The sequence below is a fragment of the Hemiscyllium ocellatum genome, chromosome 28 (genome assembly GCF_020745735.1).
Source record: "Hemiscyllium ocellatum isolate sHemOce1 chromosome 28, sHemOce1.pat.X.cur, whole genome shotgun sequence".
Taxonomy (NCBI): Eukaryota; Metazoa; Chordata; class Chondrichthyes; order Orectolobiformes; family Hemiscylliidae; genus Hemiscyllium; species Hemiscyllium ocellatum.
In genome coordinates this window covers 21,194,425-21,220,156 of record NC_083428.1, presented here as the reverse complement: position 1 = coordinate 21,220,156, position 25,732 = coordinate 21,194,425, and the positions used below count along the sequence as shown (strand labels likewise).

The window sequence follows — 25,732 nt, the reverse complement described above, 5'->3', positions numbered from 1 at the left end:
GCCAAGTAAAACGGAAGAAGATCGCAGAGAACCGGAAGTGAGGTTTTCAATAACTTTATTGACAGCAAGAAGCGGCGGAGCTCGAGGGAAGTGGAACGTTGGGGCGAGGCGCGGTTTTTGTTCTGTCTCCAGCTTGGTGTCCGTTGGTCGTGGACGAGTCTTCCCCTCCCCCCGCGCAGCTTAAAGTCCTGATTTACCGCCCGCCTGGGTGTTTTATTGACTTTTAGATATGACGCAGACCTTATCGCTGTTTAACACCAACGGCGCGTCCCTCCTCCTTCGCCTCCAGCGGTAACACTGACCAGGTGGGGCAGCTGGTCCAGGGAGGGAGCTGCTTTGTTATTTAAGTTTTAACATCCACCTTGGTGAGGGAGGGGGGTGATTATTGAAGGGGAGAGGCCTGCCCGCTAGCTGCCATGCGATACAATGAGAAGGAGCTTCTGTGTCTCTCCAAGCAGCCCGCCGAGAAGGCGGCCGAGCTCACCATGAAGGGCCCGAAGCGCAACGACGGTAAGGAACATTCCCAGCTGCTCCAGGATTTGGTCGGTGCAAGAGCTTTCAGCTGCTAAATAGGGACGGTGAAACTAGCGCTAAGTGTTACCTGAAAACCGACATCTCTTCCTGTGTGACCCGATGATGACAGCGAGTGAGTGCAATGTACAAGAGTTGACTCTGCCCGTTTCCAGTTCATAATTTCGTTGCAAGCGCTACTATCAGAAAATAGTGATTATAGAGTCATAGAGATGTACAGCATGGAAACAGACCCTTCAGTCCAACCTGTCCATGCCGACCAGATATCCCAACCCAATCTAGTCCCACCTGCCAGCACCTGGCCCATATCCCTCCAAACCCTTTCTATACATATACCCATCCAAATGCCTCTTGAATGTTGCAATTGGACCAGCCTCCACCACTTCCTCTGGCAGCTCATTCCATACACGTACCACCCTCTGCGTGAAAAAGTTGCCCCTTAGATCTCTTTTATATCTTTCCCCTCTCACCCTAAGCCTATGCCCTTTAGTTCTGGACTCCCTGACCCCAGGGAAAAGACTTTGTCTATTAATCCTATCCATGCCCCTCATAATTTTGTAAACCTCTATAAGGTCATCCATCAGCCTCTGACACTCCAGGGAAAACAGCCCCAGCCTGTTCAGCCTCACCCTATAGCTCAAAATCTCCAACCCTGTGCACAGCATATTGTATTCTCTTATATATCAATGTTTACAGTTGATGGAGGGGATAGTACAGAACCTAAAACGGGCTAATTTCAGTAAATGCCAATTTATATAAAATGCAACTATTATAAGTGTTTATAAGCCCCCACCTTGGGAAGGGGAAAAACACATAAATCAAGCAGGAAGTTACGGAGAGGAGTTTTTAAAAATAAAAACCTTTTGTGTAGTGAGTGGGAGAAAGGAGATGGGAGAGAACTGAAAACAAGATCATTGGAGGTAAAGGGCAGATGCTGAACAGGTTGGAAACAACAACACAAGTTGCCCTGGAGGAATGGGAGTAATGGTAATTAGATTGTAGGTGAATTTGAAAATATGGATATTAACAAGATATGGGTGTTAATGTGAGTAGAGATGATGGTCAAACTGGATATTGTTGTGGGATAAGTATTAATAGCAGTGTTTTGAGTAAGCTGAAGTTAATGTTGAGCAACTGGTCTGAAGGGACTTGTGTGAATGAAGGTTTGAGTGGCCAATGATCCAATGTGGGAGTGGAAACATATGGGCATGATTTTTGTAATACACCAATATGATTTCGAATCCAGATTGATAACCATCTGATTCTAAAACAGTGGCTAGGGAGAAGTTGAACAGGTCTAAATTGTAAATACAAAGGTAAAAATACTGACTATACTCAGTATATCAGGAGCATCTCTGGTGAGAGAGTGTTAATGTTTCAGATTTGGAAATATTAGTTGTAACAGGTTTTACGCTGTGGAGGAGTAGAAGTAACCATTTGGCCTTTCCTTTTTCTTTTTATTAAATTATACATGATCTGATTGTGATTTGAATTTTCTACTTTGCTCTCTGAGCCCCACAATCCTCTACTCCCTTGTTTATCAACAATATTTTGGCTTTGAGTAAATTCCATGACACAACCTTGCCCACCCCCTTGACCTTTGAAAAGGAAAATTCTATAGACTTACAACTGAGGTGGAAAAAAATCCCCTTATCTGTCTTTAAAGAAAGAGTTCTTAAAACTGTTTTCTCTGTGTATACTTGATGCCAAAGAAGGTTGTCATCCTGTATCTATCATGACCTTGTATATATCAAAGTTTAAAAATCACTCAATGCCAGGTTATAGTCCCAACAGGTTTATTTGGTCGTATTAGCTTTCAGAGCGCTGCTCCTTCATCAGTAACTAGTGTTGTGATTTCTTTGACTTTGTTCACCCCTCTCCAATACTGGCACCTCCACATCATGTATATTTCAATAAGGTCCCCTCAGTCTTCTAATTTCCCAATAGGAACTCGCCCAATCCAGCTCAACCTTTTCGTTGTTCGATGAGCCCTTCATCTCAGAAATGCGACAAGTTTTTGAACTGTTCCTTTTCAAATAAGGAGACCAAAACTGTACATGTGTTCAAGATGTGGTTTCACCAAAGTCCTGCTGCAATAAAATGGCTCTGCTTTTGTATTCCATTCCCCTTGTAACAGTCACCATTCTATTTGTCTTCCTAATCATTTGCCGGAGCTGCAAGCTGATTTTTGTTTTGTTTCGCATCGCAGATCTCTCAAACACAGTGTGGCAATCTCTATTTTAAATAGCCACTACTTTATTCATTCTTCCTCTCAACATAGACTAATTCGCATTTTTCTACACTATACTCAATCTAACAAATTTTTGCCCACTGTCAATCTACTTATCTATTACAAGACCCTTCATCTGCTTTTGGCAACTTACCTTCTAGCATATTTTTCATCGGCAATTATCATTGTCAAATGTGTCTGCTGTATATTCACTCCCATCTTCTGAGAGGTGGGGCAGGGAATGAGGAAAACTGTACCATCTGCACTTAGTCCAACCTGCCTTCTCCCTGTTTCACCATCCTAGTTCTCTTCCTCCACTTGATTACATCCTATTCCTATAATGTCTGTTATATTTTTTTCAGTTGTTTTTAAAGATTGCAGCCCTCAAATATTAACTGTTTCCTCTCCACAGATGATGGTTGGTCTATTAAATAGCACCAGCATTTTATTTATTTCAGCATCTGCAATATTCTGCTTTGTGGAAGTTTAAACTTTAATGGAAGACTGGTTAATATTTCAGACATTCATTCTCTCCATAAATGCTGAATGCTAAATAACTAACATTAAAAGCAGTTGTGTTGGGACTAATTGCTCTAGTTTATTGCTTCAGCCTGTTTATCTTAATTTCCAGCTTATGGGTGTTCAAATTATTAGACAGCCAGCCTTCAGGCTGGCTTGTGTTACAGTGATAACAGTTCAGATTACTAGTATGTTTTACATTTTGTAATATCCTTGATTTTTTTTCTGTACCATTTCAAGATTAACAATATCCTTCCTATAGCAGGACAAACAAAATGATATACAGTATTCTAAAAGTGGACTCACCAATGTCTTGCATAGCCGCAACATGACATCCCAACTCCAATGCTCTGACCAGTGAAGGTGAGTGTGCCAAACACCACCTTCACCACCCTATCTACCTGCATTGCCACTTTCCAGGAACTGTGAACCTGCACCCTGAGTGTTCAACAACACTCCCCAGAGCTCTGCCATTAAATTTGTAAGTCCTGCCCTGGTTTACCTTACCAAAGTGTAACACCTTTGGTACACTCACCTTCACTGGTCAGAGCATTGGAGTTGGGATTTCATGTTGCGGCTATGCAAGACATTGGTGAGCCCACTTTTAGAATACTGTATATAATTTTGTTTTCCTGCTATAGGAAGGATATTGTTAATCTTGAAATGGTACAGAAAAAAACAAGGATATTACAAAATGCAAAACACCTTTAATCTAGATTAAACTCCATCTGTCACTTCTTAGCTCATTGGCTCATCGGATGAAGATCTTATTGTACTCTTGGATATTCTTCTTCACCGTGTGCTATAACCACCAATTTTGGTGTCATTCACAAATTTACTAACTATACCTCCTATATTCTCATCCAAATTGTTGATATATATGATGAACAACTGTGGACCCAGAACTTGCAGCACTGGTCACAAGGCTGCAGTCTGAATACATTTGTTTACGTGAAAGGTAGAAGCGGAAAGGTGTAAACCACACCCTGAAACTACCCTCATCATACACTCCCGGAACAGGAACAGCACCAGGTGAACCACTGAGCAAAGTCTACTTTTTTGAAACCGAAAATAAAGCTTCCTTGATGATTTTATGAAAATAAAGACTTTATTACACTGGGGAAAAATAAAAATGAACAGAAAATGGCTCTCTTGACTCCATCCCACCAACCTCTTTTGAACAGGGACCACAAGGGACTAAAATAAAAATAAACTCAAGTAAAATCAAAGTATAGAAACCCTCTGCCACCACCCTCTGTCTCCTACCATGAAGCCAATTTTGTATCCAGTTCGCTGTCTTCCTGCACTGTTTGAGATTTGACCTTAGTAACTAGTCTACTGCTGGGATGGTTTGCATGATAATGAGAGGCTGGTACAATATTCCCTGGAGTATTGGAGTCTGAAGGATGATCGTGTATAGATTTATAGAATCATGAGGGAAATAGATAAGATGAATAGCCAAGGTCTTTTGTAAAGGGTAGGGGAGTCTAAACTTAGGGAGTATAATGTTTAAGAGGAAATAATTAAAAGCGGCCTGAGAGGCAACATCTTCATCTGGTGGTATGTGTATGGACTGAGCTGCTGGTGGAAGTGGGTACAGTTATGAGAAAGAGTGTAGCCTTAAATATGACACACATGCTGTAGAGAGTGTGAGGCAAGTGCTTGTTCAGAGGAATTGGGGACATCCGTTCTTAGTATTCGTGGATCGGTATAAATATTTGTTCACTTGTGGAAAGTGTGGCAGTACTTCCTTCTCAGGCTGGAGGCGCGTATTTCACAATAGGATGTCGGATAAGTAAATTGTTGGTTTATATCAAAGACTCTTAACAAAACTCATACTCAATAGGAAAAGAACTTTTGTAATTTAATAAGCTGAGTGGAATATGCATGTAATAGAACCATCCTGATACATTTTCATGTATACCACACAGAGAAGATTTGAATTTATGAAGCTCAGTTCCATCCTCTTGACTGTCCTGGAATGTGACTGTCTCATTACCCTTACAGGCTAAGAAAATCGGAGGGTCGGTGTGGACTCGATAGGCCATATGGCCAGCTTCCACACTGTAGGGATTCTGATTCTGTGAAAACACAGGCTGAAAGTGGCATAGTAAGGAAGTTGTCTGAGTGAGAGAGAGAAAACATTCTTCTGTAAATTACATTTACTGACTGAAGGGTTCAAGGGACACAGTGTATGTGTGAGAGAGAGAGAGAGACACATGACAAAAGCTGGTGGAAAATTTAACTATTTCTGGTCTGATTTGAGTGAACATGGATTGAATGTTTGTGTGTTCTTCCCTGGACCCCAAGATCTGGGAATGTTATGAATTGAATTTGCATTCTGGGAATCTGAGGTGATTTTAAAAGAAAAGGCTATTTTGTAGGACGATATTAGGCATGTTAGCTGAGCAAGATTACCTCATGACCTTTCAGCATAATTCAGACCAGTCTCTCATTATGATGTATAGCCAAAACAATTGACCATCTGGCCTGGCTTGATCCAGGTTTCCACTTTGATGTGCATATAGCTAAATTAGGCAAGCGTACTCAGACCTGAGTTTCTCTTCCTCTGCAAATGTTTGCCATTTTATTGTAGCTTATCAGATTAAAGACATGTGGCATTTTTGTAATTTTAATCCCCAATTCTGTATAAAGACAGCTTGTTTGCAGCAATAAGGGGAGTAGTCTGAGAGAGCTCTTAGCTGGCACAGCTACTCTGCTAAAGGTTTTAGAACCTTAGCTCAAGCATAGCTTGTAGGCATCTATTACAGTGTAACATTGAGCCATTGGTAAATGTAATCGTTTAAACTGTAAGAGTTTTATGTTCCAGACTACACAGAGTATGATATCCGGGACGAACCAAGATAGGCTACAGGTAGAGTCCTTCCCTAAGCCGTCTCGAATAGGTACTTTAACAATTACGGCAATTAAAAGTCATTTGGGTAGGTACGTGACTAGGAAATGTTTAGAGGATACCGGTCAAATGCAGGCAAGTGGGACTAGTTCAGTTTAGAATATCTGGTTGGTATGGACAAGTTGGACCGATGGGTCTGTTTACCTGCTGTTAGACTGTTATGACTCTGTGTTTAAAAATTAACGTACTTTTCTAAACAACCTGTTCAGAGATGTTATTACACACCTCTGGAGCATGTAGGATTTGAATCCAAGATTCTCAGTTCAGCAGCAGGGACACTTTGGCAGATGAAAGCCCTAAACTCTGATTCTATAATTATAAAACATAATTAATCCAACTGCACCTACCTGGCAAGTATATTAACAAATACAAATAATTGGGATGTTCTCCAACTCAATTAATACTCGGACAGTGCAAGTATAATCAGTAATGACACAATCAGTCCTGTTGGTTTAGCAGAAGTGTTTACAAAAGAAAGTAACATGAGATTCTAATTTAGACTGCCACTTAGCACTTGTTATGCCGGCCGTTTAAATGAGTTCTAGTTCTCATTGGGTTTTCTGTTTATGTTGTCAAATCCATTACTGATAACAAGTATCTGTTATTTTTCTCTCAATATTGGTTGTAATCTAATTTGAGAATTTACCTTTTTTACTTAAAATAGCAACGTTTGCTCATGGTGGGGAGGGAATGACAGTGTGGAGGTTGTGGAGATGGAAAGGCTTCATGCCTTTTTGCATGTATAATTTCCAATTCCTTTGATTTTTTTTTTGTCCCTGTCTTTGCTCTTTGTGACAAGTTTTTGAAGATCATTTAAAAAATATAGTTTAAATGGCATTTAATTTAATTAAATGTTCATTTGGTTTCTTTTATGCAATCCCATTTTTGTTTGTGCTTTTGCATGTAATGGGGCTACTTTGAACCAGCAATATTGGCCCAGTGTTTGTGGTCAGCAGCAAAGAGAAAGCACTCACTTGTAACTTCCTCAGCCACTCAAAAGACTTAGCCAACCTTATGGTGAGTTCCCTCTACTTTAAACTTACCACCATCTGTGGCATCCAGCTAGAGTAGATGCAATAAGGAGACCGATTAGCTGATAAAATCCAACAATTCTCACCAGGCAAAACCGGTAACTAAAAAGTTATTATAGTTCACATTTTAAGTATTTTAAAATAGAAAAGGGAATAATATGTGAGATTAAGGTGAAATAACAAACTTAATTTTTTTTTTGAAAAAATGAATAATTGTTCTGCAGGATGAACATATGCTTGAAAAATTATTTTATGTATGGCTAGGGAGATTATTCAGGAGTAATTATGATCAAGTGTGCTGTTTAACATCTCAGACACACCTCATTTAACAAGGCTTAACATTTTCAATGCTTTACTGTGAAAATATTGTAAAATACTGGAAAAAAGCTATTATTTCCATCAAATCATCTCTAGATTGCATCAGCAATACCATGTCAATGCCTGCATGACAGCTAAATTTTCACATTCAACTGCACATGTATGGATGCCAGAAGTTGCTGTTATTTATTGGCAGTTCGAGGTGACTAATAACCTAGCATGGGTTCAAATCCCACCACAGTAACTGTAGTGGTGACTGTGAAACTAATATCAACTGATTTTTTTGAAAAAAGAACATCTGGTTCACCAAGTTCCTTTTAGGGGAGGAAATCTGTCATCCACACCTGATCTGATCTACATGTTCCTTCAGACATGCTGTGAAGTGGTTGATTCTTTACTGCCCACAAAATGGCCCACCAGACCACTTGGTTCATCAAATAATGGCCGCTTTGTTATTATCACAACTATATATTTTGGGCAGTGCTGATCTTTAAGATCTACTAATGCTCATTTGCTGCCTTCTAAAATACTACAGTTAGCAACTGCATTTTGCTGAATTGAGTTCATCAAAGTATATGAAATGAGTTGGTAATATGAAACATCAAATGGATGCTGAACAGTCCAGGACTATTAGCAAAGAGTCCTTGCTACCCCATATAGTTATGTCTATTTCAAAGATTTAAATAACTTTCATAGGGGCAGGTTTAATGTCATGATGAAGCACAAAATAGTATTTGTCCTCTACCACATCACTAAAGATAAGTTAAATGCTGAATCCAGTCTACACTGGCAGTCGCTTTTGTGACCAGCCTTAACATGTAAGACACAAAAAAAAACTGCAAATCTTCAACATTAAAATGAATGTTTGATACACAGTTGTTTGGTAATGGGGCAATGTGTTGTCAGAAATTTCTTGGCTAGCCTGGTATCTCTACTTGCTTTAAAGTATTGTTTCCAACTAGGAGAAAGTTGATCTTAATGTAGTTTACAAAATTCTTCGGACCACATGGCATTGCATGGAATATACAACACAAACTAAACCAAAGAACCTGTTTATCTACAAGAGTTTTCTCCCCTTCCATTTGCCTCATTTCAATGCAGCTTGTCTTCAGTAATTTCCTTGTGCAAACATCTAAGCCATTTGTTTTGACCACTTTCTATGGTGGCAAGTTCCATTTCTTTTCCTCTACTACCTGTAGAGGAAATCCTTGTTTCCATATTGGCGTTTTTTTAATATCTAGCTTGTTTTTTGTGTTCCCATCAGTGGAAAGATTTTCTCCTTCCCTACCTTTTTGTAACAGAGTTCTGAAACTCTTCAGTCTATTTAATCTTTCTTGACTAATCGTGATTTGGAGGTGTCTCTATTGGACTGGGGTGTACAAAGTTAAAAATCTCTCAACATCGGATTATAGTCCAACAGGTTTACTTGGAAGCACTAACTTTCGGAGTGCTACTCCTTCATCAGGTGATTGATGAAGGAGCCACGCTCCAAAAGCTAGTTCTTCCAAATAAACGTGTTGGACTATAACCTGGTGTTGTGATTTTCAACTTTGACTAATCATAGTCTCTCTTCTGGTACCATTCTTCCCTGAAATTTGTTGCATTTGACTATTGTTTCTTTGATTTTTTTTCATTTAGAGATCAAAAGTTTACACTTCTTTTAATATTGTCTAACCAGGATCTGTGCTATTCTAATACTACTTCACTACTTTTTAATTCTATATCCTATATTTATATCTTGTTGTTTTGCTAGTTACTTTAACTGTTTTGCAAGCTTGCATTTTTGCTTCAAAATTTTGTTCATTTGTGTCCCAGTTCCTTTTACTCTTTTATCTCACCATAATTTGTTATTTTCTATGGCACAAGTGACCTTTTATAGGTTTCTTACTATAGTGCATCATCACATTTAATTTTCATTTTCCACTTTCAGTCTGGTCAAGTTTTTTTAAAATTGTCTCCAATTCTGTTTCTTTCTTTCTTTGGTGTTAGCTACATACTTCATTTGCTAAAGCGAAGGAGATGACAAACTATATTTCATAACTCTGTTAACTAGTCAATCATTAACAGGTGGTTAATTATGCAGGATTGTTGCACTCAATCACTGATCTAGTCCAGGGCCTGTGCACAAGTTGTGAAGCTTCAACCTTCAAAAGGAACGTATCCTGCCTTAAACCTGATTTGGAGATGCCAGTGTTGGATTGGGGTGTACAAAGTTAAAAATCTCACAACGCCAGGTTAAAGTTGGAGCAGCGCCAGTGTGCTTCCAATTAAACCAGTTGGACTTTTAACCTGGTGTTGTGTGATTTTTAATTTTGCCTTTGAGAACTTATTTCAGGTTTTCTGCTTCAGGTTTTTTGTATTAAGTTTAAGTAAGACCCATAAATTCTTCATACAGAAACAGACAGTGGAATAAAAGTGTTTTTTCATTAAACAAAACAAAAACTAAATAACTGCACATGCTGTAAATTGGAAGCAAAAATAGAAATTGCTGTAAAAACTCAAGTCTGGTAGCAACTATGGAGAGAAATCAGAATTAATGTTTCAGGTCCAGTGACCCTTCACCCCTTTGTTTTCTCATTGCTGTTTTTCTTTCCCCTGTAAAAGGGCCCAAATATTTGAAATAGTGAGGAAGGAAATAATATTCCCAAGATAGCCACGGACTGAAACGTAGCATTCTTTATCACAGAGTTAATTTGGTTAGACCTTTGGTTGCAAGACAACACTCAAGCTGGCATCTTTCTGAATAAGCCCAATATGGATAGTACAATTGGAGTACTTAATGAGCATGCATAATGATTACAAAGTTTCTTGCTCAAACTTATGTAGACACTTTTGGCTATGAACTTCAAATATGCAAAGCTTTTAAAATTCCTTTTAACAAAAAGTAGTTTTTTTTTGAATTGCTAGTAAAGATTATTTTTAAATCAGAAGCAGATATTCATAGTCCAACACTCCTCAAGGAGCAATCAAAGGTTGTTAAATGTATCAGAATGAAAATATAGTCTTGGCAAGTTACTGGCGAAATATTTTGTTGTGTTGCCAAAGAAAGCTAACATTCCGGTTCAATTATTTTGCAGTCTAAAAGAATGAAGATTTCAAGCCTCTTTCAGAACTGAGTAACTTCTAGATGAAATGTTGCAATTGGTAAAACCATGTAATTTGTGTTTTATTAATGCAGTCAGTTAGCCACCAAAAAATATTGAATGCCTTGGGGAGAGCACCAGAATGAACTGAGACTCATCATTTTGTATATACTTGCTTGACAATCATGTTTGTGATAATTCTAATTGTTGTGATACATCCTGTCAAATTCCTGAAATTGCTTATAATTGTCAAAAGTCAAGTAGAATTAAAAATTGAAGTTTTACAGGTTGGGCCATTCCTATATCGAGCAAAATTAAAAATCACACAACAGGTTATAGTCCAACAGGTTTAATTGGAAGCACTAGCTTTTGGAGCACTGTTCCTTCACCAGATTATGACCCTGATTATTGTGATTTTTAACTTTGTACACCCCAGTCCAACACCAACATCTCTAAATCATTTTTCAAGGAAATAAGTCAGGTTTGTTTTTAACCCAAATCTAACAGTTAACAATAAAACATAGCAGGAAGAAAAATATTTAATTTTTGTCAGTTGTCAGAGAATCTTTGTTTCTCCTTTTGCACATTTTTGGTTGGGCATTGTGTAAAATCTTATTGTCTGCTCTGTGGGCATTTAGCAAACAGTACAGGCATTCTTTTTGACAAAATCTGCAAAAAAAAAGTCTTTTTCTAAAACTCATAAGTGATTGTAAATACTGAAAAGTTATAAACACTGCCAAAAAAAATCATAAACATGGCAACAAAAAAAATGATTTTGTCTGCAGTGGTTGTGCCACATAAATTCCTTCTCAAAACGAATTTATAGGGAAAGGTGCATTTCCTGCATAATATTAAAACGTAAATACATTTTTTAAAGTGTTGACCTTAATATACAATAAATGACGTTTGAAAAATGTTAATATCTTCTGTCAAGAAGTTTGTGTTCTCCAAAAGTTGCTGTTTTGGGCTGCATTACAGATAAGAATATTAGGTGCAAGAAATTTTCTGGACAGCAAACGGCCTTCTGCTCATACATCTTATGGTCTTACTGTAAATCCATTTAGCTTTATAAAAGCTGCAAAAGTTTTCAAATGTGAACAATTTAGAAACTTTTTTCAAGTGCCTTTTTGAAAGCTGCTGATGCAGGATTTATCCTCTCCTCCCTACTCCCCCAATTGTCCTCCAATATAATACGGAAGCTTTATGTTTCAAGAATATTTTGAATGAATGTCTTTCATATCAACTGAGTCTTAGATTATTGAAAGTCGGTCTAATATATGCACATCTTTGTTTCTCCAGCTGCAAAATGTCGTCTAGTGAAGCTAGTTGTCAACTTTCTTTTCTACTTTAGAATTGATGAAGAGGAGGTAAGGAAGTATCAGAACTTATTTGGTATGCAAATCACAACTCATTCATCAGTTACTGTATGATGTCAAAAATAATATCAAAACCAACTATTTATATGTGCTTTGCTCTAACGTCTTTATTGTGACTTAATAATGTCCTGCCAGAAATCTGGTCAATGTAGGCAGAGTAATATTGGATTATGCATCGTGACTTGTAATCTAAATGCCTAACGATATTTCTATAAAATATTAGTTATAATAAATTACCCATAATAGAAAAGCTGACATGTTGCAGAGGAAATTTACCAGAATGGTGGTATAGATGAAGAAGTGTGAGGGAGAAGGTGACATTGTTCTTATTGGGCCAAATAAGGTTGGAGAGGCATGAGATTCAATATTATGGAGAGTTTTTTCATAAAGTGGATAAGCAGAAACAGTTTCCACAGCCAGGAGAGTTTGTAACTAGAGGATGTGGATTAAGATAATTGGCAAAAATAACCCAGGAGGAAATGGGAATGTATTTCACCATTTGCTATGGTGCATATTATCCAATCGATTTCATTTATTATTGTCATGTGTACCTCAGTACAGTGAGTAGTTTTGTTTGTGAGCAGCACAGGCAGATCAAAGCAAGCAAGGATGTATAGATCATGAGGTGCTTAGACAGAGTAAGGCATTCAGGTTACACTGCACAGAAGGTGCGAGAAGCAAGGTCAACATTAACAAGATCAACTTTGTTTGAATATCATGTGCAGTTGTATTCTATAAAGTTACAATATGAATTTCTAATATATTGCAAGGTATAGCTTCATAATATGTAGAGATTGCAGATCTCCATATCAAAGTCCATAGCATCATTAACACAGACTGAGGAAAACTTACTTTACCATGAATTTATATGGAAAACCAGCTACAAAATAAATACTAAAAGTCTTCCAATATGCATAAACCACACAATGTTATACATTACATTTATGGTTTTTGCATCATGAGTGTTGATAGTTAGGAATGGGTTGTATATAACGTTCTGATTTTAAGTAGTTACTATGTGTTTAGTTAACCATGTTTGTCTGTGCATATATAATTTTGTCACTGGAAGTTGGTGCCACAGAAGGAAGAGAAATGTAGAAATTGTGCGACAATAATATGAAAACCTAGTTAAGACCACATTTAGAATTCTGTTTGGTTCCAGTCATTGCACCTTATTAAGGATGTATTAGTCTTGCGGGCAGTGCAGCCTAGATCTTTTTAAAACAATGTCTGAAATCTGAGGGCTAAATCACAAGAGATGCCATAAACAATAACAAAAAAATCTGGAATTACTGTGGTGCATCAGCTTCTGTGAAGAGAGAAAGAGTTAATACTTTAAATCAAAGATCAAAAGGGTAACTAGGGAGAGAATAGGCCCCCTCAAAGATCAGCACCGCAGCCTTTGTGTGGAGCTGCAGAAAATAGGGGAGATACTGAATGAATATTTTGCATCAGTATTTACTGTGGAAAAGAAAATGGATGATATAGACTGTATGGAAATAGATGGTGACATCTTGCAAAATGTCCAGATTACAGAGGAGGAAGTGCTGGATGTTTTGAAACAGGTAAAGGTGGATAAATCCCCAGGACCTGATCAGGTGTACCAGAGACCTCAGTGAGAAGCTAGAGAAGTGATTGCTGGGCTTCTTGCTGAGATATTTGTATCATCGATAGTCAGAGGTGAGGTGCCGGAAGACTGGAGGTTGGCAAACGTGGTGCCACTGTTTAAGAAAGGTGGTAAGGACAAGCCAGGGAAGTATAGACTGGTGAGCCTGACCTCAGTGGTGGGCAAGTTGTTGGAGGGAATCCTGAGGGACAGGATGTACATGTATTTGGAAAGGCAAGAACTGATTAGGGATAGTCAACATGGCTTTGTGTGTGGAAAATCATGTCTCACAAACTTTGATTGAGTTTTTTGAAGAAGTAACAAAGAGGATTTGATGAGCACAGAGCAGTGGATGTGATCTGTATGGACTTCAGTAAGGCATTTGACAGGGTTCCCCATGGGAGACTGGTTAGCAAGGCTGGATCTCGTGGGAATACAGGGAGAACTAGCCATTTAGGTACAGAACTGGCTCAAAGGTAGAAGACAGAGGGTGGTGGTGGCGGGTTGTTTTTCAGACTGGAGGCCTGTGACCAGTGGAGTGCCACAAGGATCAGTGCTGGGTCCTCTACTTATCATCATTTACATAAATGATTTGGAGCATAAGAGGTACAGTTAGTAAGTTTGCAGATGACACCAAAATTGGAGATGTAGTGGACAGTGGATTACAAGATCTTGACCAGATGGGCCACTGGGCTGAGAAGTGGCAGATGGAGTTTAATTCAGATAAATGCAAGGTACTGTATTTTGGGAAAGCAAATCTTAGTAGGACTTATACACCTTTAGTAGTAAGGTCCGAGGGAGTGTTGCTGAACAAAGAGACCTTGGAGTGCAGGTTCATAGCTCCTTGAAAGTGGAGTCGCAGGTAGATGGGATAGTGAAGAAGGCGTTTGGTATGCTTTCTTATATTGGTCAGAGAATTGAGTACAGGAGTTAGGAGGTCATGTTGTGGCTGTACAGGATGTTGGTTCGGCCACTGTTGGAATATTGCGTGCAATTCTGGTCTCCTTCCTATCAGAAAGATGTTGTGAAACTTGAAAGGGTTCTGAAAAGCTTTACAAGGATGTTGCCAGGGTTGGAGGATTTGAGCTATAGGGAGAGGTTGAACAGGCTCGGCCTGTTTTCCATGGAGTGTCAGAGTCTGAGGGGTGACCTTATAGAGGTTTACAAAATTGAGGGGCCTTAGATTGTGTAAATAGGCAAAGTGTTTTCCCTGGGGTCAGAGAGTCCAGAACTGAAGGGCACAGGTTTAGGGTGAGAGGGGAAAGATATAAAAGAGACCTAAGGGGCAACCTTTTCACGTAGAGGGTGGTATGTGTATGGAATGAGCTGCCAGAGGATGTGGTGGAGGCTGGCAGGTGGGACTAGATTGGGTTGGAATATCTGGTCGGCATGGACAGGTTGGACCGAAGGGTCTGTTTCCATGCTGTACATCTCTATGACTCTATCTTAGACTTTCAAGCCCAAACCAGTTGAGTATTTTGTGCACTTTGTTTTAATTTCAATTTTCTAATCTTTTATTTTCTGTTACATAATAATGGTTAATTTTCCTGTAATTTAGATTAAAGGTGATTTGATTGAAGTTTCCAGGATATTAAAAGGGATAGAGTAAAACAATTTCTGTTGGTGAGACTAGGACTAAAATTGAAATGCATCAGTCTAGTCCTTTCAGGAGTAAAGTTAGGAAACACTTGTACGTGTAAAGGGCAATAGCGCTTTGGAATTCATTTCAACAAATTGTAGTTACGTTAGCTGAATTATTAATTTTAAATCGGCTCAGAATATTTGTTAACAAAGTGTTGAGAAAGAAGGGCAAAGGCAGGTTTGTACGTTGGGTGATAGACCAACCATGATGCAGTTGAATGGTAATAAAATGGTGGATTACCGTAGTTCCGTGCTCTTCGGAAATGCCATTCTTGGCAGCAGTGAACAGCTGATATTGATGGTATTTTTCCAGAGGAAGCAGGGCAATGTTGTTTCATCTAGGGTGGCTCCTCTGAAGGCTGATCACAGATTTTACTGTCACTAAATTCATCATCTCGCTATGTTGCTGCTGTTCCTACCTAATCCTGAACTCTATTCATCTCTTCAAGATGTACCTGAAGATTTGGCCAGCCAGATGCAACTCTAGTGATTTATGTTATGTTTCTAATTTCTGCCCTCTACTCTGATCTGTCCTATTCTAACAATACTAGACCCTCCTGAATATGTTGTTTGTCTGTAACTGCCCTTGCTTCTTGACGAGGCACCCTTTCTGTTAGACACCAAAGTCAACACATACTTTTTCACATCGCCTTCACCATAGCTCATCAAGGAAAATATCTAATCCTCTTGAAATTTTGAGTGTGTTATGTACGTGCAGTTTAGTACGCAGATCACGAAGATCAGGATAAAAACACAATAAAAAAACGAAGGGTGATGCTACCATGTTAAGTAATCAAAGTAACACCTTTTAATACATAGTTTATTTCAGGAATTCGGATATCAGTAGTGATTATCTGTGACAATGTTTCCAGTTTGTGGCCTGGTTTCTGGCTGACAGTTTGCAGAATAGAATATCTATTGTGACTATTTTGACCTGCATTTTAATGAAGGCATTGCTGTTCAGAGTTATGCAGTAGCTTGTTTATCAGCTGGCCTACTGCTGAATGGAAATTGCAATTTTTTAGGGCAAATAGTAACAAAGATATTATTTCGGGAAACAATTTGCCAAGAAATGTTTATCAATGAAGTAGAAGATTTTTTACATTTCTTTTTTTTTCCCTAAAATAGCCTGTTGGTGCCTTATTGCTTGAGCAGTGTAGAATCCAAAAGGAGGAAGACACCGGCTTCTCGCTAGGTAACCTTAACTTTGTTGCTTGTGTTCCATTTATCTGTCAAAAATGAGCACCGCAGCTGAATTGCAATATTATTTGAAATTCTCTTTTTGAATTTTTTTGTTTGCATGAACTTTTCGATAACTTAAAATGTGATTGTATCAGTAGAGATTAAAACTCATTTCCAGACGAGCATCCTGAAGGTGACAGGTCTAGTTTTTTTGTAAAAACTAGTTCAGAAGGTATACAAGACCTTTTCCTTTATCAGTCATGGCATAGGTTATAAGAGCAGAGAGGTTACAATGGACCTTTACAGGAAAATGGTTAGGCCATAGCTATAATACTGTGTGGGGTTCTGGTAACCACACTAGGAAGGATGTGATGCTTGGCATTTGTGCAGAGGAGAGTCAGGATGGTGCCTGCGATGGAGCAGTTTCTAAATGAAGAAAGGTCAGATAAACTTGGGTTGATTTTCATTTTTGGCACAGAAGGCTAAGAGACCTGATTGAGGCGGGTAAGATGGAGCATGGATAGGGTGGATAGAAAGCAGTTGTTCCCCTTAATTGAAGGTCAGTAATAAGGAGGCATAATGTTAAGATGAAAACAGGAGGTTAAGGTATTTGAGAAACAACCTTTTTCACCTGTTACATGGTGGGAATCTGGAGAGCACTACCTGGGGGGATGGTTAGGGCAGGGAGCTTCAAACTTTTAAAAAGTACTTAGATGAGCATTTGAAATTCTATAACAGTGAAGGATATGGGTCAAGTGCTGGTGATTGGGCCTATTGTAGATTTACAGTAGTTTGTGCAGACTTTGACGATGATTCTCTTATTCTGTGACAAATGCCATCAGGCCAAGTAGCTATCCACTGGTGGAACATCCCTCAAATTCAATATAGCATCCTTTACTTATTTTCTAAATGTTTATACTTCCTACTCTAACCTGCTTTTTGTGTCTTTTTCACCAAGATTGTCACTGTTTGGAAGGTTGGAAATGATTTGTGATCCAGGCTTATAATTATAAATAATCCAAACTAATTTCACATACAGCTCCTGAAATAGTAAATAAATGCGACTGTCTTCTATCAGGATGGCCTGAGTTTTGCAACAGTTTGTCAACAATGTACTAATGTCCTAACAATATTCCTACTTAAAATGGAAGTGATTTTTGAAAGAAAATCTTCTGCCTTTTGAGGGTGATGGCGTGATCAGATGTTCAAAACGCCTTCGTTTTTATAAATGTGTTCTTTTTCATCCTTGTCCTTGTATTGATAACTTATCAGTTCAGCTGCCATCTGTTTTCAAGAATCACATTATGTGGAAAAAGAACGTGCAGAACTCTGTGGTGTTAAGGTTCAAGGCTACATTTTTGTTTATTTGGATTATATCTGTCCTACACCACTGTGCATTAGCACAGTTTATGGTTTTGATTAACTACTGATGTTCTTCATTTCTTTGATATCACATTCATTTAAGACGAGTTCATGATGAGCAGTGAGGAATGAAGTTTTCTAAATGTATTAACAAGATTAATCTTTTTTAATAGAATTGGGAAAGGAAGTTGAAATAGAAATTAAGTTTGTGCTCTTACACTTAAAGTTCTGTCAAAAACATGTAAGTTTTATTTAGTTGAAATATATTTTTGAGTCAGCATTTCAACCTAATTTTATTACGTTCTTATCTCCATTGTCACCTTTTCTTCCAAATGTTTGCTGTTTCATTCTAATTCGCACAAATGCATCTGTAATTTTTTAAAATGTCAAATAAAGTAAGATTAAGTATTTTCAGTGTGCTGTTTTTGTGGTAGTTAATCCCTTGTCCTTGAAGAAAGGGATGACAAGTACGTGAAGTCCAGAATGTCTGTTTTATTTACAGAATGCCTGTTTATTCTAAGTAAAGCTGTCATAAAACCTCTGTTATCATGGAACAGAGTTTTTAATGTTTCTTTGTGTTCTTTAATATCAGCAATTTGTGTTCTCTTTCCTGCTTCCTTCTGTTCTGTCCCTCCAGTTCAAATTGACACACTTTTTTACTCTCTGCTCCTAATTCATGTGAGAACTGTCTTCCCTGAGTCCTAAGGTATTTCTAGATTCCTCATTTTCTGTGTCACACTGGGTTGTGACGTTCAGTGTCTTTCTATAGAGTCTGAGACGCCCAAATTTAATTTCTATCAGCAAGGCCCACCTTGATGACTCCTTGCTCTTTTAAATCACCAAAATCCCTTTGAACAGAAAAATGGATTACTAACAACATTCTGCTTCTGTCTTGCCTTTCTTTGCCTGCATCCCACCAAAGCAGCCGCCCCTTGACTGTGTCAAGTTGTGAAAACTGTCATTTGATATTCTGTAGGTTTCTGTTTGGGGTCTTTCCCATGACAACTGGATCGCAGGTATAATCACTCCAGTTCTGCGTATTCTGTTTACTTTTTAAAGGAGATATTTAAAATAAACTATATGGAAAAGTAGTCTATTCTAAGATGTCCTGGACTCTGGCATTTGATACTGGCCTCTTCTGTATTTTGGCCCCCCTTCCACCCTTTTCATTTCAAAAGCTGTATAGAAACCTTCTAGATCTTTAATCTTTTGATTAAGAAATGGCAAAATGGTGGGGGAATTTAATAAAGTTAGTGTGGTTTGGATTGTTTAAAGGAGTGTTAGAGAGGGGAACCCCGATGTCATTAAAAGTGTGATATGATTGACTAAAATGAAAATAATATGAAAGACAGGTTAAAAGAAGATAAAAAGCTATTTCCTGATAGAGTACATCTAAGAATCTTGATTGAGGTCTCTGAATTTGTATTCTGACCTCTATTCAGTGTGGATTGATGGAGGACCGGAGATCAGTGATTCATTTTTCACAAAAAGGAACAGGTCTGTCTTAGGAAGGAAAATTGAGTATGCTTACCGACTTGCTCATATGATTGTGATTGTATGTGGTCCGGTCATGCCTGTTGAACTTGGGGAGAAGTTGAGTTAAAGGATGGTTGGAAGAAATAATGTTTAGGCAAATGTTGCCCAATTCAGCAGAGAAACTGGTTTTGGTCTGTACTAATTACAATAATTAATATCACTATCTGTAACTGAACTAAAGGAGGAAAAAAAACCTGAAGAATCTGAAATAAGCAGCTTTTAAAGTTACTTTATGGAACAGGAATATTCATAATGTTTGAAGTGTAGTCACCGTATCCAAGTTGATTCTGAAATTTGGTTGCAGTATTTGTGGATGAACCAGAAAGAAAATACTCATTTGTATGTGACAATAAAGATGAATGTGAGGAGTGGATTGAAGCTTTGACAAAAGCCAGGTATGTTGACATAATTTTTTCATTTGTTATAACCTTATGGATATTCCAGGTGATGTCATAATGATTCTGGGCATTGATCTATTTTTATGAGAGCCTTCAGTAAAATAACCCACTGGTTCAGTTTCACAAAAGAAGCTTCACATACAATCAGTGTTCTGCTTTGGAGGTTGACTAATTATAAAGGCTTTATCGAATAAAAGTTATGATGCAGCTCTGCTCTGCCTATTGTGGAACTGAACCACGGACAGTACTCTGTTTGACCTCAGCAAGGGTTACAATGGGATCTCTGAACAAGAAGGGAGAAAAGTCAACCATTTTGAATATTGTTGAGTCGGGGAGAGATGAAAACTTGAGTAAATAAAAGATTATTTTAAAAATTTGTATTTTATATTTCATTAGCAAAGTAGTTATGCATAACATTTTCTTAAATTATGGTTTTTGTAACTGCAATTTGTTAAATAATAAATTCCATTTTTTGACAGCGAAATAACAGCTTGGGAATAAAATATGGAATAGAAGTTAATGACTTTTTTTTATCTTGCAGCTATGAGTACATGCGGAACAGTTTAATTTTTTACAGACATGAAATTGAAAAAATAACTGGAAAAGTGAGTGAATGATCTTGAGCTTTCAAAATATGATTTGTTATCAAAATCTAATGACCTCTCAGCACTGAAAACTCAGCACTTGGCAGCACAAGAAATAAGATATCTGAAAAGGAGAGATTTGAAATTCTGCCCCTCTAGTCCATTCCCACTTTACCTTGAATAAAATGAGTATTTGATAATGTGCCATATAAAAGGTTATTAAACAAGATTTATTAGCGTGAATAGAGGATTAAGTAATGGAGGATACAAAGACTGGAGTGAAAGAATTTTCAAGTTGACAGGTTGACTGTTGGAGTGCTGTAAGAAAGATTGCTGGAGCTTTATCGGAATACTGTCTATATTAATGATTGAGAAGAGAATGGAATGTATATAAATTTCCTGGTGATACAAAGCTAACTGGAAATGTAAGCTCTGAGGAGGACTCTTAAATGAGTAGACAAATGTAGATGGAGTTTAATGTGAAGTTATGGGCCGGGTGCTGGCAGGTGGGACTAGATTGAGTTGGGATATCTGGTCAACATGGACTGGTTGGACCGAAGGGTCTGTTTCCATGCTGTACGTCTCTATGTATCTAAGATATTCAGTATGGGGTGGAATAGAAAAGCAGAATATTTTTAAAAGCCTCTTGATGTTCAGGAGAACTTGTGTGTACTTGCACAAGGAGCAAAATGTTGGCTTGCAGAAGAAGATAAATCACTTCTTGTTGGCCTTTCTAGCAAGGGAATCTGATTACAAGATTAAGGAATTCTTACACACTTGTATACGGTTTTAGTGCAGCCACACGAGAATGAACAGTGTAGCATTAGTCTCAGTATTTAAGAAAGGGCATGCTTACATTGCAGTTGGCACAACGAAGCTAATGGAGCATATAGTTCACTCCACCTCTGATTTCTTATGCTGTTTATGCTCATATGCAAAATTTGAATATTAGCTAGTGCACGGATTTTCTTTTTTGAAGGCCTCATATGGTCCTTTTGGATTATACTTGCACTAGCAATTTGTTCCACAATTCCTAGGTGACAGTTCTGTTTACTCTTTTTGGATTTTTTGCTGACTTGGCCAGTGTGAACTCAAGAAATCTGGAAGGTTGGAAAGAGTTGTCCGTGGCAACATTGTCTTAAATGAATAAAGCCCAAATTAGAACAGAAGAATCTAAAGCATCTTGAACGTTTTGATGTTTGCAGCCCAGGGGAAAAAAATTCTGTTCATCTAAGTTGGTACGCTCTCATTGAAACCTCATTTTGGTAAGGAGAGGATGGTCTCGATGCTTCAGTCCTCGGTTTTGTTTCCTCCATACTTGATTTATTAAGCCTGCTCTATCCCCCATTAGGTATATTATGGCTACTCAACCACTTTTCCAGCCTCCTGTTTGTATATGATGGATCTGTAACTTCTTCCTAATATCCAAAGGCCTAAATGTTGTGCACAGAGTATGCAGTATGGCTTTGCTACTTCACGACTGACAGATTTGGCAGCTTTTCATGAAAAATGTAGAATTATAACATGTTCTTTGCTGCTTTACAGTTTTCTCTGTTATTCCTTTGCAAAAAACCCTAAATAACTATACTTTATCCATGTTTTCTTTACATATTTTATATCCTGTGCCACATTAAGAAACAAATATTCAGTCATATTGTGAGTCTATTGTCTCATCCTTTATATAAGGAAATGTCACAGTGCAGAAAATTTCCTCGATAATTAATTCTTCCAAATAAATGAATATGGTGTGATCGAATCCAAATTTGAATCCTTAATCATTGAATTAATAGAGCTCAGTCTGATCAGGACAAGGATAGCACTGTGGATCTTGATGCTTCTGAGTTAGAGACTAAAAATTAGTCTGCTTTTCTAATCAATTGCAATCTAGTCATTCCCCTGGAATGGAATCAGCATGTCTAGATTTAATACAAGAACAAAACAGATTTGGCTTTGATATTTCCCCTTTGCTACAGTTTTCAGCTGGGTAGTCTCTTGATGGGTAAATGAGGAACAGGCATTAGAGCAAGAAACAGCTGCCAGGGCCTGTGGAAGGAAATCTTACGTTAACCTGCTCTTTAATTCATTATGCTTGCTTGCATAATAACCAAAGCTGCCCGCTATAAAGAAGTTTAAGAAAAATGCAGTACAGGACAACCTTGATTATCCAAATGAGGCAGGTAGGGAGTATTTTGTTTGGATAACTGATCAGGGTTCCCATGGCGGCGGCAGTAGCAGCAGTAACCGGGTTCCTGTGGTGACCCTGTTCCTGCTCCCGCCGCCAGCCCAAGCTATTTGCTTTCACTGTGCTTTTATTTAAGTTTAATAACATTTTGTTTGGATAATTCAAAACTCTTGATAATTGATGTTCAGATAACCGAGGTTGTTCTGCATCCTGCAATTACATATTTCTATTTCCTACTCATACTACCTACAGGTGTTTTCTTAAATTTAAAATACTGTAGTGTAACTCCTCAGTTGTACCATCATTTTAGTACTTGTTACTATACTGTTTGCAGGACCCACTGGAGCAGTATGGAATTTCAGAAGAAACTAGATTTCAAACCAGATCCCAGAGGCTGTAGGTAAACGGTGAACAAAATCTTCTGATTAACTGGTTTTAACTGCTTCCCTGGACTTTTTAGTAAACTTATATGAAAGCAGCATACCAAAAAAAGTAAGGCATGTACAACCTTTGAAATATCAAACTGAAAATACATTGTCAGGGACCTTTGTGAAGAATCTGGAACCGGAATTGTAGAGATGTATTTTACTGCAATGTCTTTAGATAAGTGAAAATGATAATTAGTGATTGTAGTTGAAGCTACCACTTATGTAGCATACTGATCTGTTATTTCAAACTTTTGTGCAATGGATCTATTTGTGGAACTTTGATCTCTGGCTAGTATAGACCAGTTATCCCCTGTATAGCTAGTGAGGTTTGCTCACATTTTTTTTGTCGTGTGTGGGCAGCAGAACTTTCTGAAAAAGATTCAGTGGGCACAATAAATTCTTGATACATATCAAGAATATGTAATCAGCTGTTGTAGTTCTGTTTGCCGAGCTGGGAATTTGTGTTGCAAATGTGAAGCCCTCACAGGAGGCTCCCAAGCACTGAGGATGTCACCTAGACAGGAGACGAAACGTTTGCAACACAAATTCCCAGCTCGGCGAACAGAACCACAACAATGAGCACCCGAGCTACAAATCTTCTCCCAAACTTTGAACACCTACGGGCGAGAGACGCTAAGACAAGCTATGTAATCGGCTATTTAAACAATCCAGATTCAGAAATGTAAAATAATTCGGTCAAATTTACCAGTACTAAACTTTATGTTGCTGGTGAGACCAATGCAATAATGCATCATGGCTCTGATGTTTTGTTCTCTTCGGTGGCTTCCTTATGCATTGTAGTAAAGTTAAACAGTGAGATCTAGATCTATTGAATTCATTAAGGAAAATGCTTCGATTTCAAACACCACAGTCAGTATAAACTATTCAAGTATACCTTTATAAAGAAAAGCCTTGCTAACTTATACAATGCAGACCAATTCTCAAAGGAGAGGCTAGTATTTAAACTTGGTTTATCATGCTGTGAGGATCATTTATTCCACAGCATTCTTTTGAGATAATACACATTGACAGTTCCAAGCACCGACATCATCAGATGCCAGTTGTGTGCGCATCCACATCAGTCTCCTTAGTCATGATAATCTGGAAATGCTGGACTTAGTTCCATCTTGGACAAGGATAATGGAGTCTGACTCTGTCTGTGAAGACTGACTGGCAGTAGGCAATATCTACACCGTGTGTGGGCACAAAGCATTGCAATTTCTATCAAACTGCCACAGTGAATAATTATAAAATATAAATACCTGGAAATTGTGGTATTTGGCAGAAGACAAACCAAAAATAGGTGGCAACTGATAGTCAAGCCTACTAAATATATGCCTGTGAAACAGATTAATTCAGAGGTGTTTTATGTTGAACCTTGAATACTAATTACTTAATACAGTAAATCAGATATGTAGAATGCCCTGCTAGGTAGGGCAGTAGTTACAAAAAAAATCTGAACTAATTCCAGAAGCCATCCCTTTAGTGGGGTAATGTGGGCTTGCATGGACAGCTGACCGAGATATATAAATGCCATTGCCATCTCATTGTTTTATAGTAACTTATGCTTTAAAATGTAATTCTGTAAACTAAGTTCAGATGGAGTGGACAAACATTAACCTGTTCTGTCTTTATTTCTTTCTCTTCACAGGTTCTGATGGAACTTGAGTGCTCCTCCAGTATTTTTTAGGTCGTTAACTTTTTTTTAATTTTGCATGGACAGTGGTGTTCTTATGGGATCTGAATGGTTTGAATTGAATGTTATTTATGATTTTTGTATCGTAAGGTCTTGTGGGGAATTAATATTTTAGTAGAACAGAACTTGAGTATTGCTAAAAAATAATCTTGTCAAAGCTTTTGATCTGGTGCTGGTCAGGACAATTCTTAACACTAATTCAAGGAGACAACCAACAGCTATACTACACAAGGAGAGTATTGATGGATAGTCAAGCCGTCCTTTATTTAAATTTAATCAGGTGGGTTGACTGATTTATCAGGGCAGTGCATGCACAAGAACCAGCAAATGGCTGTCACCTGAGTTTAAACAAAGACAGTACATGTACAACCTCTTTCTGAAGAAGAGCTCTGTAGAAATGTGGTTTGCAGTGTGGGACACTTGCATGCACAGGAAGCTACATATGAATACACAGGGCCCAGGTCTTGTGTACATGAACTCAACCTGTTTGAACACCATTATCAACTGTTGTGTGCAATGCCTAGATCAGTTGGAATCAATCTACCTGGCAAGTAATAGCCATAGTTAAAGCTGATTGGTTTAAAATTTATAGTAAATGCTCCTAAAATGTAAATTGATCTCTAGTGGACCACCCTGAATTTTAGAATGAAATTTTATCTCAAGGCTTCACTTCAAATTGATGGCCTAGTTATGAGAGAGAATCAGATTGACAACTCTTCATTGTACGTAATTAACGTGAAGTTCCACTGTCCTGGCAGAAATTACTAAGTGACTGTGACTGTAAATACTTTAAATTTGCATGTATATTAGTGACTTTTTAAATTTTGCTTCTGTACTGCCATAAATGTAGAAGTCTTATTCAAATGGAAGCCCATTAACATAGAATTCCAACATTTGAAAAATAAAACAAAGCTTTCATTTTTATTCATTATGTTTCTCTACTACAACTCAGGATGCAAAACACCACTTAAGTAACTGTAGCTGGAGAAACATGCTACACAGTTTGTGGTGATACTGCAATCTAGACTACACATCTCACCCTAAAGATTGCAATACCTGTATTCTAACACTTACCACAAAAAAAATCAACTTTTCATGAACCAAGTTTGCTTTAA

At 37.9% G+C, this 25,732-nt stretch overlaps 1 protein-coding gene across 3 annotated transcripts; it reads left to right on the top strand.

The window, feature by feature from the left end:
- Window positions 1–43: 43 nt before the first annotated feature.
- Window positions 44–25,732, top strand: plekhj1 (pleckstrin homology domain containing, family J member 1). 3 transcript variants are annotated; one of them, XM_060846078.1, is made up of 7 exons: window positions 44–510; window positions 11,926–11,993; window positions 16,378–16,444; window positions 19,634–19,724; window positions 20,269–20,332; window positions 22,828–22,900; window positions 24,573–25,732. In XM_060846078.1, the coding sequence occupies exons 1-6, from the start codon at window positions 417–419 to the stop codon at window positions 22,891–22,893; spliced, it is 450 nt and encodes a 149-aa protein (XP_060702061.1). In that variant the 5' UTR covers window positions 44–416; the 3' UTR covers window positions 22,894–22,900; window positions 24,573–25,732. The 3 variants fall into 3 exon arrangements, with proteins under 3 accessions (XP_060702061.1, XP_060702058.1, XP_060702059.1); XM_060846075.1 differs by having other exon boundaries at window positions 22,828–22,889; window positions 24,573–25,731; XM_060846076.1 differs by having other exon boundaries at window positions 45–510; window positions 22,828–22,893; window positions 24,573–25,728.